Source organism: Ambystoma mexicanum, chromosome 2p, assembly GCF_040938575.1.
Source record: "Ambystoma mexicanum isolate Mex_15411 chromosome 2p, UKY_AmexF1_1, whole genome shotgun sequence".
NCBI lineage: Eukaryota > Metazoa > Chordata > Amphibia > Caudata > Ambystomatidae > Ambystoma > Ambystoma mexicanum.
In genome coordinates, this window is record NC_090923.1 from 18,146,257 (window position 1) to 18,164,359 (window position 18,103).

Consider the following 18,103-nt stretch of genomic DNA (forward strand, 5'->3'; position numbering starts at 1 on the left):
TGACCTGTAGCAAGAGGAAAAAAATCAGAAAAGCTACACGTGGAAGATGAATGATCGACCTCTAGTAAAAGTGGAATGCATAAGATACTTGGGCTTCTTTGTTTCCCATAGACAGAAACAGAAAATCGAGGAAACTAAGATGGAAGAGAAAGTTTGGATGTGCCTTACGCTATTAAAGGTTATCAAAAATAGATTGTGCATGATCTCCGTGGCCCATGATAGAGTTTTACAGGTCTAACATATCAGCCACTGTCCTGTATGTGTGCGAGCTAACAAATAGTAGGAGCAGGAAGTTCTTTGACATTTTGGAAGGGAGGATTCTGAAAAGGGTCCTGGTCTCTGGCGCGCATTACCAGTGATTGTGATTAGGCTGAAGCTGGGGTCTGGTTTCGTGGTGATCCCAGATGATGAAGCAAAGCCTTTCCTTGTTTTGCAAAATGTCTAGAGCTGAGGTACCGCACATCGACATCTACTTGAATAATATGATGGGCTAGGGACATAATCCCTTCTTACGGAAATTCAAGAAAAGATGCAAGTCATTCATGGAGCAACTAGGGCTCTCGGGCACAGTATCTGATGATATTCTCAAAATAAAGGTGAACAGGTGGGACAATACAGTCCACCTAGATGACTTAGAAAGACTAAAAAGATACATTGGGCAAGAATTATTTTACTTACCTATCGGGGAGGACAGGCTGTACCTGAAAAAGTTTCATTCAACAAAGGTTAGAAACTCATATCTCAGATTCAGAAATAACTGTCTGACAACACTATGGGTATTAGGGCCAAAATTGGGGAATGCTTGGAATTACGGGTGTGTAGAATGTGTACAATTGAGCTGGAGACCTTGAAGCACTGGTACTATTCTGCCGCAAAGCTGATGGAACTGAGGTTTGCGAGCTTTGAACCCTTTCTCAATTCCACTGCCGAGGGTATATCGAGAGAACTATGGCATAGGCTCATGACGTCTGCCCAGTTGTCGCTCGTTAGCCTTGGCAAAATTCCTGGCATTTATCTTTGATAGGTGGTCATGGTTGATGTGCAAGTAGATATAGTCATGGCCACTGGGGCCTACAGAATGGTTTTTCCACTTTATGTTTCTGCTTGTGCGATGGGCAATATAGAGCTTGTAAAGACTTGCCTCCCTCGTTTTGCATTAGCTATATTCGAACTTTGCACTGCATGATCAAAGGACCAACTATTAAAACGGGTGAGCATTTTGAAAAGTGGATATGTGTCATTGGATTGGGCGTGGGGGTTCCGTCAATGGGATCCTTATTTCTTGCGTGCTGTTACTTTCTTTAGTTTCTTTTTTTCCATTCTGTGTGTATTGTGTTGTATTATGACTCTATTTTATTTGTTCTATAATGTAATATTAGTACTATAAATAGTTTGAAATCAATCTAAAAAAAACAATGAGCTTCAGTTCTTATTTTGGCTGGTTTCCTCTTTGCAAGGTTATGCCTACTGGCTTGTGCAAATGTTGTTTTACTTCTGAATTCAACCACTACTGCAACACTTGAATGTAGGATGTTAACAAAAGTTGAAGTGTACTTCAAAGTCAACTTTAGGTACACACAGTGGTGGTTTAATGGTAAACTTCCACTTGCTACTTGCGTTCCCTTTCCCAAAGATGGCTTCCGTTTTTAACAATGATCAGGAAACGCAATATTGCATACGCGGCCTCTCTGAAGTGATATTTCCTTGTAACTTAATGGTAAAGTCTACTACTGTGTATGCATTCATTACCAGTAACTTTCTCTCTGTTAATAGGAGACATGCAACTTCTCTGGTCAATGATTTTAAAGTAACAATTGGAAAAGAAAGACTTTCTTCACACGCAAGCACTTCAGTTATTGCAGGATAAGCGTGCGATACATTTCCCTTTGTTTAACAAGACTTCCCACAACCATGAAGACTTTCACTTGCTTTACCTTCAATGGGAATGAAATTCAGCTTGTTACAGTTACCGGAAAGGAGTTTCTGCTGCTCTGGTGTTCTGTCCTTCGTTTACTGGCTCCAATATTGCAGCGGCTGCAGGTTGACTCGACTTCCCAACCCTACTGCTAGCACAGGCACTGTTTCGGCAGCACCAGTGTTTCGGATCTGGTCTCATTAATGGAGAGTCTTCTTTTCTCCAGCTTCCCTCGGCTTGCTTCTGCACACGGGCCTCGGGTAAAACACAGGACTTCAGCTCTGCATTCACGACAATTATGCGCACCTAGAAAGACTGCCAGTTTACTCCAGTCTCTTCCAATGCAGCCACAGCCAGACAGTGTTTGTGAGCACAGGACCAACTCTGAGCCTGCAGGTGAAATCTGCCCTTCTACTGCTCCTGCGTCCCTTCCGTGGTCACACTTCCTTGTGAACTCCCAGCCTCCAGTTCTGATTCTTCTCCTTCTGCTGCTGCCGACCTTTCAGCTTCTTTCTGCTACACCCTCCTTCAGCAGCCATTTATGCCCCTCGGGTGTGTTAATTGGCTTTAGATGCAGGCCTTCTGTCTTAACTGCCTGACCGCACCATAGTATACTAGGCTTGCCTGCTTGGTCTCTGCCTCTGCATGCCACTTTAGCCCTCTTCTTTGTCACACTTCTTGAGGGGTTCTGGCACAAGGAGTCCCTTTCAAAAAGGTTTGGTTGTTCTGCTGATTTGATTGTTTTAGCAATAATTTGCTTTCTCTCAATATTTGTAGAAGGGGATCTGTAAGATTTAGCCTTTTTAGATATAGTTGGAATAAGAGTGGCCATATTTCCATCATCCCTTTTGGTATACCTTTGTCTCGGGGAGGATGTATATCTTTAGGGAGACGAAACACTGGTTCTTTCAATATACTATTGTATTGGGTTGTACCCTGGGAGTTTACCTCCCCACCTTTAGTAGGAGGTTGACATGTTCTAAATTGACTTCATTATCTCTATCCGGATTCCCACTGTGACTCGCTCATGCACCGACTTCACTCTGCTGCCATGGTTTCAGTGGCCTACTCCTTGATCCTTGTTTGATGTACCTTATCGGTTTGACACTTGGCTGGAACATTTTGCCTCTATCCTTTGCAGTGCTCACTGCTGCCGACTGTTGTATTCTTGCACTGATGAGGACATGTCTTTCTCTGTGGGCCATTCCCTTGCGCTGCTTCCTGCTAATGTTGCATTTGGTATTCATTGCACTCATGTGGCAACCCTTTTCCTTGCGCTGCTTCCTGCTAATGTTGCATTTGGTATTCGTTGCACTCTTGTGGCCATTCTTAATCTTTGGCCCTTTCCCTTGCTCTGCTTCCTGCTAATGTTGCATTTTATCTCCCTGGCACTCATGTGGTCATGCTTTTTCTGCAGCCCTTTCCCTTGTGCTGCTTCCTGCGAGTGTTGCATTTGGTATTCTTTGCACTCATGTGGTCATTCTTTCTCTGCGGCCCTTTCCCTTGCGCTGCTTCCTGCTAATGTTGCATTTGGTATTCCTTGCACTCTTGTGGTCATTCTTTCTCTGTAACCCTTGCCCTTGCGCCGCTTCCTGCTAATATTGCATTTGGTATTCCTTGCACTCATGTGGCCATTCTTTCTCTGAAACCTTTTCCCTTGCGCTGCTTCCTGTTAATGTTGCATTTGGTATTCCTTGCACTCATGTGGCCATTCTTTCTCTGCAGCTCTTTCCCTTGCGCTGCTTCCTGCTAGTGTTGCATTTGGTATTCCTTGCACTCATGTGGTTATTCTTACTCTGCGGCCCTTTCCCTTGCACTGCTCCTACTATTGCTGTTCTCTGTATTTCTGGAATTTGATGTGGCATTCTATTTCTTTAGCCCTACTACTTTTGTTATTGCCTACTTATTGCTGCATCTTGTTTGTTGTTTTCCTGTCTGTTTTTGCCTCCTCCCTTCTTCCCCTCACTTTTTTCATGTCACAACACTTGCACGTTCTAAATCATTTTTGTTTTATTCCCTAATCCCCTCTCCCTGCACCTTTTCCCTGCTCTCACACCATAGCTCATGCACGTTTGGAATGCTTCAGGATTTTCTAAGAACACTTCTGTTTTTGTTTGATACTTTCCCCCACCACCTCCTCCCTTGTTTTGATGCGCCTTGAAACGCATGTTGTTGTATAGTGCACATTACAAATGCCAAATGTGCAATCCCTCCATTAACCTGGTTACAAAGGTGTTCCTCTCTAGGGAAAAATATTCTCTCTCATTCTGTTTAATCTCCCCGCTACCCTAGGCTTTGTCCCCGCCCAAGTGATTCTCCCGCAGTACACCACCCCCAGGATTGGGATCAGGAAGCATCTGCCCTCTCCTGGCCACTTGGGAGGAGACTTTAGGCAAGATTCCAGTGATGGATTCATAGAATTCTTCACACTTTACATTTACTTTTTAAATTCTGCTTTGTTTCCTCTGTGCTATAATGGTTAATTCTGTTTTGTGCGCTCCGGCGGGCATGAGGCAAGGCTGTGTGTTGGCCCCATCACCGATGGAAGTTATTTGTTTATTTATTATGCCCATGTTAAAAACACACCTTGCACAAGTAAAGCAAACATAGACAAAGAATTCATATAACACATTGGATTAAAGAATCACATACAAGCAGAAACCCCTGTTACCAATATGTATTTATTGTTCGCTTGTTGGGCGCTTATACAGTAAGTAAATACTGTTTCAAAGCACCCAAAGGGAAACAGGGAGGGAACATGTGAATGAAACACATTAACATACACAAAATATTAAATACAGTGGGGGAAAGGGAAAAGGTCAACACTACTATGCCTTGTGAGTATTCAGAAGGTGCAGCAAGGAGGAGGGCAGGAGGGCTAGGTGCAATGTCTGTGCTTGTGGGTGAGCCACAGACGAAGTGCAAGCTATGGAAAGTGCTACACGACCTGGCGCCATGGGGGAGGGTCTGCCGAGGCAAGTGCAGAGTTCTGCACTATCAGAAAGTATTACAATGAAATGCAGTGACAGCAAACCTGGTCATAGAAAATTACATGAAAAGGAAGATATTCGAATCCCTCATCACATAATGCCACTTTCTTATTTTAATGAAAGGTTTGTACCATGTGGAATCCTGACCCAAAGAAAGTGACCCTAGAATAGCATTAGGATTACTTATACATATAGCAAAGTATCCAAGTCTCATTTCCCAAAGGGCTGAACATGCAGGTGGGCTTATTTGGGATGAATTTATGATTTGTGAATCTAAATCCTTACACAGGAAGGTGGTGATCATGGATTGTATTTTATGCAGGTGATTCAACCGTGGATGCTGGTGCTTTAATGGGAGGGAAAGACTATCTGAAGGAGCCTGAGCGCCGTGATGGGCCCCCTGCAGGTCAGTAACAATGAACCGATGTAAACCAAAGTGGCTTTAGAGCACGGTGCGAATGTATAGAAGGAAGGGGGGGAAAGCGGGACCAGTCTAAGGCACTTACTGTAAATTGAGATGGGCAGGGGTAAAGAGGTTTTCTTACCCATCGCAAAACGTTGCATTGCAGAAGCCGTCTCAGATGCTGACAGGTCTGTAATGTTATGTTGTTATTTATATAGTGCTCTATATATCATTGGTATCCATTTCATCCATTTCACATGCGTCCATCCATTTCGTTCATTCGATCCTTTCCATTCATCCAATAATAAAGTCCAAAAGTAATGTCCACTTCCATCCTAGTCGCTTCACTTGCAGGTTCTCTAGGATGAAGTCACTCTAAAGCTTTGGCTTGGAAGGCTTGCTTTTATACATTACAAACCTTTTAGTGCCTCTCTAAACCATAGCTTGTTTTCTTATAACTGTAAGTCAGCTGGTAAGTAGTTTCACCATTTCAAACTGCCAGTACTGTACTTCCACTCAGGACTGTTTTTTTTTGTTGTTGTTAGTATTCCATTGATTTAATGCTCCGTGTAAATGGATTATTTAATTCTGATAAAACATTTGTACTGCAGTAACCTGATGATGCAGATAAGAGGATATGTGTTGATGCACCGATTACATTGGAGGAGCTGGAAGAGGTGGTGAGACAGTTGCCCACTAGTAAGACCCCTGGGGCTGATGGACTCCCAAATGAATTTTATAAAGTATATAAAGAAGAGGTTCTCCCCCCCCCCCCACTGTTAGAAATGTTGAATGAAGCGTTTGAGCTGGGAAGTTTGCCAGAGTCACTTAGAGAAGCGATTATAATACCGCTTCCCAAACCTAACAAGCCTGGGCATAGCTGCGGTTCCTATAGACCTCTATCGATGTTAAATCAAGATAGTAAGATATTGATGGCTGTTTTAGCAAATAGACTGAAGAGGGTTATTGTTAAACTAATACACCATGATCAGACCGGTTATGTCCCGAATAGGAATATATCCAACAATCATAGACGACTCCAACGGGTCATTGAGTTTGGGGGCGAGAACGAGGGTGAAATGGCAATTGTATCTTTGGACGCAATAAAAGCCATCGACTCGGTCAGGTGGCCATGGCTGTTGGCGTCCCTGGCGGGCTATGGGATGGAGCCTGGATATATACGGTGGGCGAAAATGCTATATAGTGAACTGCTGGCAAGAGTTAAAACGGGAGCAGTGATATCGGAATGATGGCAGCTTCACAGAGGCACCAGACAAGTATGTCCGTGGTCTCCGATGCTTTACATATTGGCTCTGGAACCCCTAGCAATATATTTGAGACAACAATATGACATCACGGTGGGAGGGGAACGGCATCTGATTTCCCTATTTGCGGATGATATGCTGCTGTACTTGCGGCACCCGGAAGAACATCTCCAATATATTTTAGAAGTAATGGAGAGATATGCGGGGTTGTCTGGCATAGCGGTGAACCCTCAGAAGTCCAGCATGTTTCCACTGGGAGGATATAAAATGATTCTAATGGAACAGTTACCAGTGTTACAGATACCATGGGCGGTTAGTACATTTCGTTATTTAGGGATAGACGTATACCACACAGTGGAAGAGGAGCATAAGCACAACAAAGAGGAAGCCATTAAAAAAAATTGAAAAATGCATGAGATTCTTGGAGAAGTTGCCCTTGGCAATGATGGGACGTGGGGCAATGCTAAAGATGGTGGTCCTACCTAGGCTCCTGCACTATTTTGGGAATATACTACATCTGATACCCAAAAAGTTCTTTATTAAACTGAACAGTATGTGTAGGGATTTCCTGTGGCGTGGCACGCAAAACAGTGGCACTGTGGAAGCTACAGAACTTTTATGAGAAAGTGGGGATAAAACTGCCTAATTATGAGGTCTATTATGTAGCGAGTCAACTGCAGTATGTTGCCAAATGGCTCTCGGATGAAGTGACCTCCGAATCCAGGTTGCTTGGACAAGATTGTGCCCCATTTTACTTGAAAGAGATGATGTGGTTGCCCAAGACAGAAATGGAAGGGCGCCCTAAGATGCTGATACTTGGATGGAAGATGTGGCGCAGGGCATGCCAGATGGAGAGCCCATCCCCATGTTCCCCGCAGATACCACTAGTCGCACTAACGGGGGGAGATGAGCAGCTAAGGATGATAATCAGGAACCACTGGGAACCGGTTGGGTTAGCAACAATGGGTGATATCTGGCGAGAGGGCTCTATCATAGATTTTGAGGTGCTGGGTGAGGAAACTGGGTTGCACACGGGCCAGTACATTACATATCATAGAATGGCGCAGAGAATCAAGAAAATATGGCCCAAAGTTGTACTAGAGGAAGAACCAGAGGCTACTATAGACCTAATATACGATATAACGGAGGGGGGGGGCATGAGATACCTAGAATATACAAAATGATGATATCTAAGGTTTGGAAAGAGGTAACACAATTGAGACAAGACTGGGAAGCGGAAGTGGGAGCCCCGATGGACGACGGGATGTGGGAACGAGTTCAGGGGTACCATAAAAAGGTGTTGAGGAATGCGAGATTAAACAGATACAACTGTATATTACGCATAGGGCGTATATGACACCCCAGAGGATATCCAGGTTCAAAAATGCAGGACGGCAAGCATGCCCTAAATGTAATGAAGAGGATGCGGGTATGGTGCATATGTTTTGGTCATGCCGGGTTATTGAGCGCTTCTGGAGCGAAGTGGCACACAAACTAGCAGAGAAGGGGGTTATGATTGTGGTGGATACAGTGTGGGCCTGTTTGCTGGAGGGGGTTCCCTGGATCGCAGAATCCAAACATGTGAGTAAACTGAAAGATCTGGCATATGTGCTTGCAAAGAGGAGAATTGCTATGGGATGGAAGTCATGCCACAGACTGCGAGTAGAGATGTGGTGGAAAGACTTGCAGAAATGGGCAGAAGCAGAAACCACGGTATGGCAAAAAGCGAATAGCGCAGGGGGGGTGGAAGAGACAGAGTCCATGATGGCCTGGAAATTATTAATAGCAGAGTTGTTTGGGGCAATACAAGACCCGGCAGAACTCATGGAAGGGGAGACCCTACCACAAGATGCAGAAACGAAATGAGGGAAGCAATAGGCTCGGAATGGGGGGTGGTATAAGGGAAGCAGTGATCAGAATTAAGCAATGTGCAATTGGACTGTTGATATATGCACTGCATGTTTGGTTTGTATTGTTTGTTTGAAGAAACTAATAAAATCGTTTAAAAAAAGATGATATGTGTTGAATGTATATTTGACCCATCTATCAATTGTGCATGTAATTTGCATGTGACTTCATGTATAGCAGAGCCCTCAACTGTAGCCAGCTGCCCTATGGGTGGATAGAGTGTTGATCATGCCCATTCCCCATCTTCTTCACTACAGTTCTGCAGCTAACATACTACTCTCCTCGCAAGTATTTTGGCTTCAATGGGATGTATCCGCATATGGCTATATATAGTTGGTCAATACGGATGTGTCTGCATCGTTTTTTCGATCTTGTTATATACGTAATGAATTGCTTCTTGTGTGACACAACCTCTGTCATTTGGGTTGCCTGAAGGTCATGTAGGAGAGAGGGGAGGGTTGTGGTTTGTTGAAACAGTAGAAGCGCAAACATGTGAATCATGGTGTGTTGATGTGTGCAGATTGGACGCACCGGTTTTCTAGTGAGTTGTGATGGGATGTTTGTTGCCAGTTGGGCTCACAGGTGATGTTATCCTGCTTTTTTATGTATTTTTTTTCCTCGTAACCATCCGCATTGTGGTGGGGGTCGCAGTGGTTGGTGTGTTTACGGGGAGAGTTGGAGAGTTTACATGATTTTTGCATTCGAGGTATGTGGATGTCAGAGTGAAGATTCCACTGTACTGTATGTGTGTAAAGTAGATGCGCATGTTGGAGGAGTGTTTGGTTCCTTTTGCCATTCACCAAATAACTATGCTGTTGGGATGAGGAATGTGATCCCAGACAACTATTTTTGGTATCGGGTAATATTATCCCCACCAATAATATCGGCATATATATGGTCTTTGGGAACAGCCATAGGCAATATTATTAATGGGGATAATTTTCAGGGTAAATGGGAGCGGGGGTTGCAGGGGTGTCCCCCGCTCCCTTTAAAATAATATGGGGGTTGCGGGGGAGTCCACCGAAGGTTTAATGGGTTAATATTGCCGCAATAATTTGGCACCATTCTTGTATGCCGATATTTTTGCGGGGATATTACCACATGGAACCCTATTTTTGTCGCTGGTCATACTAGAATAGGTATTTGGGCTTTCCTGATCTTTGTTGAGTTAGTTGGTGCCATGAGTGGGGATTCCATGTCAGCTGTGTTAGTCTTCTGGCCTACTGGTCAGCAAGGTCGGGTGCTCCTATTCCCAACCCTCCTCTTGTGCAGGGGGACACACTGGCAACCCCCTCCCATCTTCCTTCTTTTGGGCAAGCCTCACGCAACCCCTGGCCCCAGCTCTCTCGTAAGTCTCCTATGATGTATAGTCCTCTTAATCACTCCCCCGCCCCCCGCCTCCACACACGCCCTCCAAACTTTCTCTAACCACAACCAAACCCCCAGGCCACTCCTTGCCCTGCTGGGATGCCATGCCACGCTGCTTCCTCGGACTCTGCTTTCCTGCGCGATAAACATGTGCTAATTCCAATCAGGTCAGAGGGGTTCATCTGAAAGTGGGCAATGACTTCTGTGCCCTGTCATGGAAGGCGCTATGAGCGATATAGTGTTTTTGATTTGTATCCTTCTTTTGACAGATTAGTGTTTGATTTAAAATAAACTGCTTTCAGAAATCTGACCGAAATAAACCTGAACGCAAATTACATTAGATCGCGAGGTAACACCATACGTTGTTTATATAATGCCAGCATATCTCACCCCTTCGGTCCCGCAATCCTGGCCTGGTAAAATGTTTCTTGGTTTTAACTTGCATCACAGGACCTCTACATTTTCCAGCACTTTGCCAGCTAGGTGGCGTAGACCACTTTTTTCTCAGTGAATGAAATCCCTGGTTAAAGGATTGATGGATAACGTTGCTGTGAGCCGCGATAGGAAAACTAGGAATGAAACTAAAAACATTCGTAATGCAGGAAGAGAAGGATTGATGAGATTTACTTTAAACGCGTACCGGCGTGTGTTAGAAGCTGAAAGCTAGTTCATATGTTGTTGGAGGGTGTGGTGCTGCCTCTTTAAGGGTTCAGCACGCGGCGGAGTGATGTTGCACTCTGCCGCGTGCCTATAAATAAACGGGGCGTGTCCCGGCTGCGCAGATCGGCCGGGGAGACTGAACTGCAAGCGTCTCTCCCTGTGTGAGTTTGTCAGCAGGAGGGGGCTCACGGCTGCTCGCCTGCATGAGATACACATGCAACAGTGGCGACGAGTGGAATTTTTGCTCGCCAAGGTAGTTTTCATCTTTTCCATGCCGCGGAAAGGAAAAGGAACACGCGGCTCGGCGGCCGTTTTGTCAATCAGGCCTGGGATGGTCGCTGCCCTTTAAAAGGGTGCCTGTGCGCCATCCAGACCTAATTTTTGGGAAATTCAGCAGCGGGCAGCTGCATCTGCACATCGAGGATTCCAATTTGGAATTTTGGAGTGCAAAACTTCGTCGAGTTGGGGGGAGGCCTGCTGTTTCTGTTGGTCCACTAGGCCCACCCAGCTCAATTTCTGGACACACTAGGACATTCCCTTCACCTTCTGTGGTTCTCCTGCCACACCCAGCCCGGGGTTTTGGACTGTTCTGCTGCTCATGCCGCACAACTTAATTTTTCTTGGTTTTGGTGGGGGTGAAGAACTGAGGAGCCCGCTTTTTCATCCACTTCATCTGTAGGAAGACTGTATGGGTGAGTTACGGTCCCATCTGTAATTAAGTGGGGTGCCTGTGCGCTCATAGCCATGAACGATCAGGCTGACCAAGGAGTGCCTCTGCCTGTGCTTCCGCCCCATGTGCCCCAAATGATCGCCCCGATGAGACCAGCAGGGGCGCTGCAACCAATTCCTGAGTTTGACATCTCGGGTGCCCTGTCCAGCCTGGGGCCCCGATGGAAAAGGTGGATGGATAAGCTCGACATGTACTTTCGAGCTACCATGGAAACAAACGATAACAGTAAGCTGGCAACCCTTTTATAATCTGCTGGGCATGCGGTACATGAAGTTTTTGAATCCCTTTAACTGACGGACACCTCCTACGCTGCAGCGAAGGCCGCCCTTCAAAATTATTTCTTGCCCCTTGCAATTGTGGACTATGAGTGTTTTGTGATGAGGTCTACCCGTCAGAAGGACGATGAAACACTGGACAATTTCTATGGCCAGACGGCGCCGGCTGTCAGTGACATGTGCCTGGGACAACCCTGACACGATGGTCAGAGATCAGCTGATCCAGAGGTGAGCGTCTGGCAAGCTACGCAGACAGGTACTGCGGGAACCAGGCATCACCCTGCCACGCATCCTTGATCTAGGACGATGCCAGGAGGTCTCTGAGGTGAGGGCATCCAGGATGGAGGCCGGGGTGCGCCCTGGCAAGGCGGAAGAAATTGATTGATATAAATTGATTGATATTTTATTTCTATCGCGCTGGTACACAAGTGTTTCAGAGCGCGACAAGGGAGGGGAACAGGGGAGAACAAAACGGCGATCTTACTAGGCCCAGTGACATTGAGCAAGTGCATGGGACAGGGGGGAGGGGAAAAGTGCATGGAAGGGAGGAGAGGTGGAAAGTGCGAAGCAGAGGAGAAACAAATAAAAACAGATAAATAACAATAAATAAATAATAAAGGCAACAAACAGTGGTAATGCAGCCAGCAATTTGCAAGTGCTAGGTTTAAGGCAGCAGACAGGGTAGGTCTGATAAGTGCAGGAAGAAAAAGGGGGGGCTGTATGGGTACAGATACAGACCCCAGTGCAAGGGGTGTCTCGGAGGCAGTGCGGGAGGGTGGCAGGATGAGCAGGTACCTGGGCCCAAAAGACAGGGGGTGGCCAGGTGCATGGTGCCAAGAGAGAACAGATCAGCAGGGGAGAGGGGGAGCGAAGGCAGAAGAAAAGAGGAAGGTCTTGAGGTGCTTCCGGAACCGGAGATGGTTCTCCTCAAGTTTTAGAGTGGCAGGGAGACTGTTCCAGAGGGAGGCCCTAGCCGAAGACAGAGATCTACCCCCAGCTCGTTTCTTAGAAAAACGACTGACCCTGAGTGAGTTGGAGGTATAGGAGCAGAGGGTTTTGAACTTAATCCTTGCATCCACTGGGAGCCAGTGGAGAGATTTCAGAGCTGGAGAGATACGATCCCAGGGCTTGAGGCCAAGGACAAGTCTCGCAGTCCTGTTCTGGATTAGTTGCAGAGGGCGGAGAGTAGAGGCAGGTAGATTTAGAAAGAGGCTGTTACAATAGTCCAAGCTAGAGAGAACCAGAGCTTGAGATACCATGAGCTTCTGGGGAAGGAGAAGAAAGGCAGAGTACCTCTGAGGAGGTGCAGTCGGAAATTTGACTTTTTAGAGACCTCGGAGATGTGGGCGGAGAAGGAAATGGTGGAGTCAAAGATGACCCTGAGGTTCTTAGCCTCGCAGGTGGGGGTTGGAGGAGGGCTAAGGGAGGCCGGCCAGAGAGTGAGGGGAAAGGATGGTGAAAATGTGTGCCATAGGCCGTGGCATGGGTGACAGAGGTGCCAGGAGGCCAGTGGGCAACTTCCGTGACAGGGGTGGAAGCTCAGGAGGCTTGTGCCTAAAGTGTGGGTATGACCTGCCCCACCCTGCAGAGAGCCCGGCTGCGGGCAAAGTGCGTGGCCAGTGTGGTCTGGCCGATCACTATGCCCTATGTGTCGGGCCCCTCTGCCTGTGGTAGTGCCAAGAAGTCCAGTCTGGTCTGGCTATTTTCATCAGTCACACCCGCCCAATATCGCCCAGGTGGACCAGGGAGAAGAAGGTGCCCAACTCGAAGAGGATGAGGATGAAGAGGAAGAGGAGAACATTTTCTTTGTGTCTAGTGTGGGCGTCCTATGCTCTAAGAACAGGCGACAACCGAGGTGTCTGGTCAAAGTGAACGAGTCACCTGTCCTGGTGCTGGTAGACACTGGGGCCTCAGTAAATGTAATGGCGAGAGAACATTATGACGCAATGGAGTCCCCCTCCCCTTGCCCCGAAGGTGGCTGCCCCGAAGGTGCGGGTCTTCACGTTTGGGGGTGTCACAGCCAATTCTGTTGGATGGAGCCTTTGTGGCTGATGTGGGACATGGGGGCTCTTGGATAAGAGCTTGCTTCTATGTTATAACTGTGAGAAGCAACACTCTGCTGAGTTGCGCAGCGGCTGAGGCCTTGGGGATTGTCAGTTTTGCATACTCTGTGTATGTTGAGGACATTCAAACGTTACTGGTCAAGTACTCCAGTTGTTTGAGGGGATTGGGCGAATGGCAGGGGACCCGGTGAGGTTGCACATTGACGAGTCGGTTCAGCCCATCTTGCGGGACTTGGTTGATCGAGAGCTGGACAATCTGGTCAGCCTTGACATCATCGAGAAGGTTGAAGGCCCAACCCCGTGGGTGTTCCCCGTCATTGCCAGGATGCCAAAGCAGCTGGACTCAGTGAGAATTTGCGTCGACATGCAGCTCCCCAATAAGGCCATGAAGAGAGAGCGGCATCTGACGCCTACCTTTGATGATAGCACCGAACTGCAGGGTGCCCGTTTCTTTTCCAAATTGGACTTAAGAGCCGGTTTACCACCAGGTGGTGCTGCACCCCGATTCAAGCTACATCACCACATTCATCACCCATCGGGCATTGTACCGTTATAAAAGACTGAGTTTTGGGGTTTCCTCGGCAGTGAAAGTGTTTGAAAACATCATACGTGGCGCCCTTGCAGACCTGGATGGCGTCCTCAACATTAGTGACGACATTCTAGTCTTTGCTAAGTCTGAAACGGAGCATCTGCATAAGCTGGCCAAGGCATTTGAGCGGCTCCAGTCACTGGGCCTGACACTGCACCGTGACAAGTGCCAGTTCCTCATGACAACTATTGAATTCTTGGGGGCCATGTCACCTGACCCCCGCAAGGTTAAAGACATCATGGAGGCACGACTGCCGGAGAATGTGTCAGAGGTACAGAGCTTTCTAGGCGTGGTCACGTACTGTGGCCGCTTTTTTAAGAACTTGGCCTCTCGGTCGCAGCCATTGCAAGTCCTCACGAAGAAGGACATTACGTGGCAGTGGGGGCCGCTGGAACAGGCAGCATTCAAAGATATCAAAGTGCACTCACAGTTAAAGACACAATGGCCTTCTTCGACCCAGCCCTGCAGTCGGAGATTGTGGTGGACGCCAGCCCGTTTGGCCTGGGGGCAGTCCTGACCCAAGTAGATGCCAACTCGGGTGTCTGGCCGGTGGGATGCGCCAGCAAGGCCCTCTCGGAGACCGAATGATACTCTCAGATCGAGCGGGAGGCCCTGTTGCTCCTGTGGGGCTCTCGGCACTTCAGGCTGTACGTCCTAGGGCTGCCAGTGACAGTGGTGACCGACCATAAGCCCCTGCTGCCCATCTTGGCAGGTTCATCCTCCAAGCCCCCTGCGAGGATTGAGCGGTGGATGTCAGCGTTACTGGAGTATGGGGTCTCGCTTGTGTACCGGCTGGGGAGCAACAATGCAGTTGACTACTTGTCTCGCCACCCCAGAGGTGTCCCGGACGATCAGGAGGACACCTGTGCAGAGGAGGTGGAGGTGGCGACCCCCAACGCAGTGCTGCTGGAAGACCTGGAACTGGTGGAGGCTCAGGATGAATGCTTCCTTATCCTGAAGTCCGCGATTCAGCAAGGATCGTGCAAGGCTGTGCTGGACACTCTTGCAATACGGACACAGGAGGCCAAAGTCACTCTCGAACAGCTGTGGAAGGTGAGATACAAGCTGACGTTCTCTGAAGCTGGTCTTCTGCTCAGAGTTGACCGGATCGTGGTCCCACAGGTGAAGATAAGTCCGGTCATTGAGTTGGCCCACCAGAGACATCAAAGGCGCCGCCAAAACAAAGGCTCGGTTGCGCCAGAAGGTCTGGTTTCCCCGAGTTGGAGAGACGCATGGAGGAATTTGTTGCATCCTGTGTATGGTGTCAGGCGGCATCCCCAGCCCAAAGGGAGCCTGTCATTGAAGCCATGCCTCGGGGCACGACACCATGGGAGGTGGTTCATGCAGACTTTGGCTCCACGACCTGTGGCACACACTTGCTGTTTGTGGTGGACGAGTGGTCCAGGTACCCTGAGGTCGAATTTGTTGACTTTTGAAAACCTGGTGGTGGCGATGGAGAAGATATTTGCCGCTCATAGGCTCCCCAAGGTACTGTGCTCGGTTAACGGAGCACCCTTCCAAGGGGAGAGCTTTGCGAAGCTGATGGAGGAATATAGTATACACCACAGGAAGGTCCCTCTCCTTTGGCCCAGGGCGAACGGGGAGGCGGAGAGGATGATGACCCTCAAAGTATCCTGCATCGCACAGGGGCAGGGCAAGTGTTTGCAGAGGGCCCTGTACCAGTTTCTGCACGTATACCGGGCCACCCCGCATACATCTACGGGGTGGCGCCGGCGGAAACTCTGTACAAGCGGTGCCCAAGAGAACTGTTACCCAAGGTGGGAGAGAAGGAGCCGGTGGTGATTGATGACCAGCAAGTGGAAATGGACAGGAGGCTATGGACGGAACAGGAGAACCTTCAGAAGGGACTCGGGCCCCAGCAGCTTGCTGCTGGGGATGAGGTGCTCGTACGAAACAGGCACCCGCAGGGGAAGCAGTCATTGACATATGAGCCAGGGCCGATGGACGTGGTGGCTGTGAAGGGGTCAATGGTCATGGCCTCGGATGGAACTGCATCTGTCACTCGGAATGCCAGCTTCTTTAAGAAATTGGGGGAACCTCGAGCGGAGGCGACCCAGAGCCAGGACATGATGGAGGTTCCAGATGAAGGTGGGGGCGTGGACTTCTCCCCCAACTCTCCGGGCAGAGCGAGCCCTGCCGTGGGAGTCCCCATCCGGGAGGCTGGCCGGGCCTGAGCGAGCCCTGGTGCAGGAGTCTCCATCCGGGAGGCGGGCAGGAGGTTCCCTCTGAGGACAGGGCGAGGGAAACCTGTCCACCTCAGTAACTATGTACTGGACTCATGATTCCGGAGCAACATCCTGGGATGTTGCAGTTCATGCTGGGGTCCGGGTGGATGTTATTAAAGGGGTATTTTCTGGGTTTTGGTTTGCAGTGCGTTTTGTATTTTGAAGTATAGTAAAGTTGTGTTGTTTGTTGTTGTCCTTATGAAAAAGTAGGAGTGTGGTGCTGCCCCTTTAAGGGTTCAGCACACAGCGGAGCGACGTGGCACTCTGTCGTGTGCCTATAAAACAGGGTGTGTCCTGGCTGCGCAGAGCAACCGGTGAACCCGAACTGCACTATCTCTCCCTGTATGAGTTTGTCAGCGGGAGGGTGCTCACGGCCGCGCACCTGCATGAGATACACATGCAACAGAGGGGACTTGGAAGCGCGGAAGTGGCAGCTAAAAACAAATTGCTATTTATTTTTTAAATCCTTAGTTTTTTCGGCAATGATAAATGGATCAACGAAAAACTGACAAACTTGATGGGTGGCATCATGGCCATCATACAAAACCTAAGTGAATTTCAATACAATGTAAATAATGACTTGGTAAAGTGTGAATCTGGTATGGAAAAAAATATGAACTTTAAAAAAAATGTTTGTTTGAACTAGCAAGGTAAGACATTTAACCATTTACATTAAGACACATTCCCCAATTTCACAACATAAATTTTAAATCCCGATTTTCATTTAACGCAACAGTTTACAACATGATTTCCAAGTACCTAATTAATTCTGTCATTTCTTATATACTGGGTGATGGCCAAGTTTTCGCAACATCGGTCTCAACATCCTGCTCAATACTAGGACATTATTTCATCATTCACTCACTGCAGGTTGATTGAATGCAGCTTCAAAAAACTGAAAGACGGCTAGACATAAGCTTACTCTCTCTCCATTACCATCCATTGCCACCACTGAAGATGTAAGGTTGTCAACCGGATGGTCCTATGAGCTTTCAAGTAGACATTGTGCAGATTGAGATCCGTGCAAGCAGTTACACGATGGAAAAGAGTTTGTTTCCCCAGGCAAGCCACAGTATCTACAATGCGATTAGGCAGGCGTTCTGTTTTTCCTGGCTAGTTTCACCTCTCCGGTAGCCAGTATATTCAATCGCACTCTCATCAATAGGGCCCTACAGGGTGGAGCGGGACATTTTAATAGATATTGAGGTAGCTTGTTCAAACCCTTTTTTCCATTTCTAGACCAGGTCTTATGTTATCTAGATTTCTCTTTCGTTTGGTTTCAGTCCAATCATTTTCTTGGAATTTTATTTTGCTCTCTATGGGATTGGTGATTAACTCCTCGCTTTCTGCATTCTTTTCTACCAGAATTCCTTCTAGCCTCTCCCACCATGTTTTGAGCAGATGGTCGATCAATTTATCTATTGAGTTGAAGATTTCAAAGGGGGCTGCTCTTTCTGCTATTTTGCACTTTCTATAAAACATGATGGTCTTCCAGAGGGAGATTAACTCCAATGATTGTAATCTGAGCTCATCTCTGATTGTTGAGATTGCTAGTGAGCTGGGCAGTCTGAGGATCTTTCTCCAAAACAGGCCTTCTTATAAGGCCCAAACTTTCCACGTTAGGTTAAGCATGCCTTCAGGTTTAAATGGGCACTGCCTTTTGGCGATAGAAGGACAACAATGGAGCAAGG

At 47.6% G+C, this 18,103-nt stretch overlaps 1 protein-coding gene across 2 annotated transcripts in view; it reads left to right on the top strand.

Moving 5' to 3' along the window:
- The window catches only part of LOC138566146 (zinc finger protein 485-like), a 435,444-nt gene that overhangs the window by 158,928 nt on the left and 258,413 nt on the right, over nucleotides 1-18,103 (top strand). For both annotated transcript variants that reach the window (XM_069643160.1, XM_069643159.1), the window contains exon 4: nucleotides 5,228-5,311. In XM_069643160.1, the coding sequence (XP_069499261.1) occupies nucleotides 5,228-5,311 (84 nt within the window). The remainder of the gene's footprint in view (nucleotides 1-5,227; nucleotides 5,312-18,103) is intronic.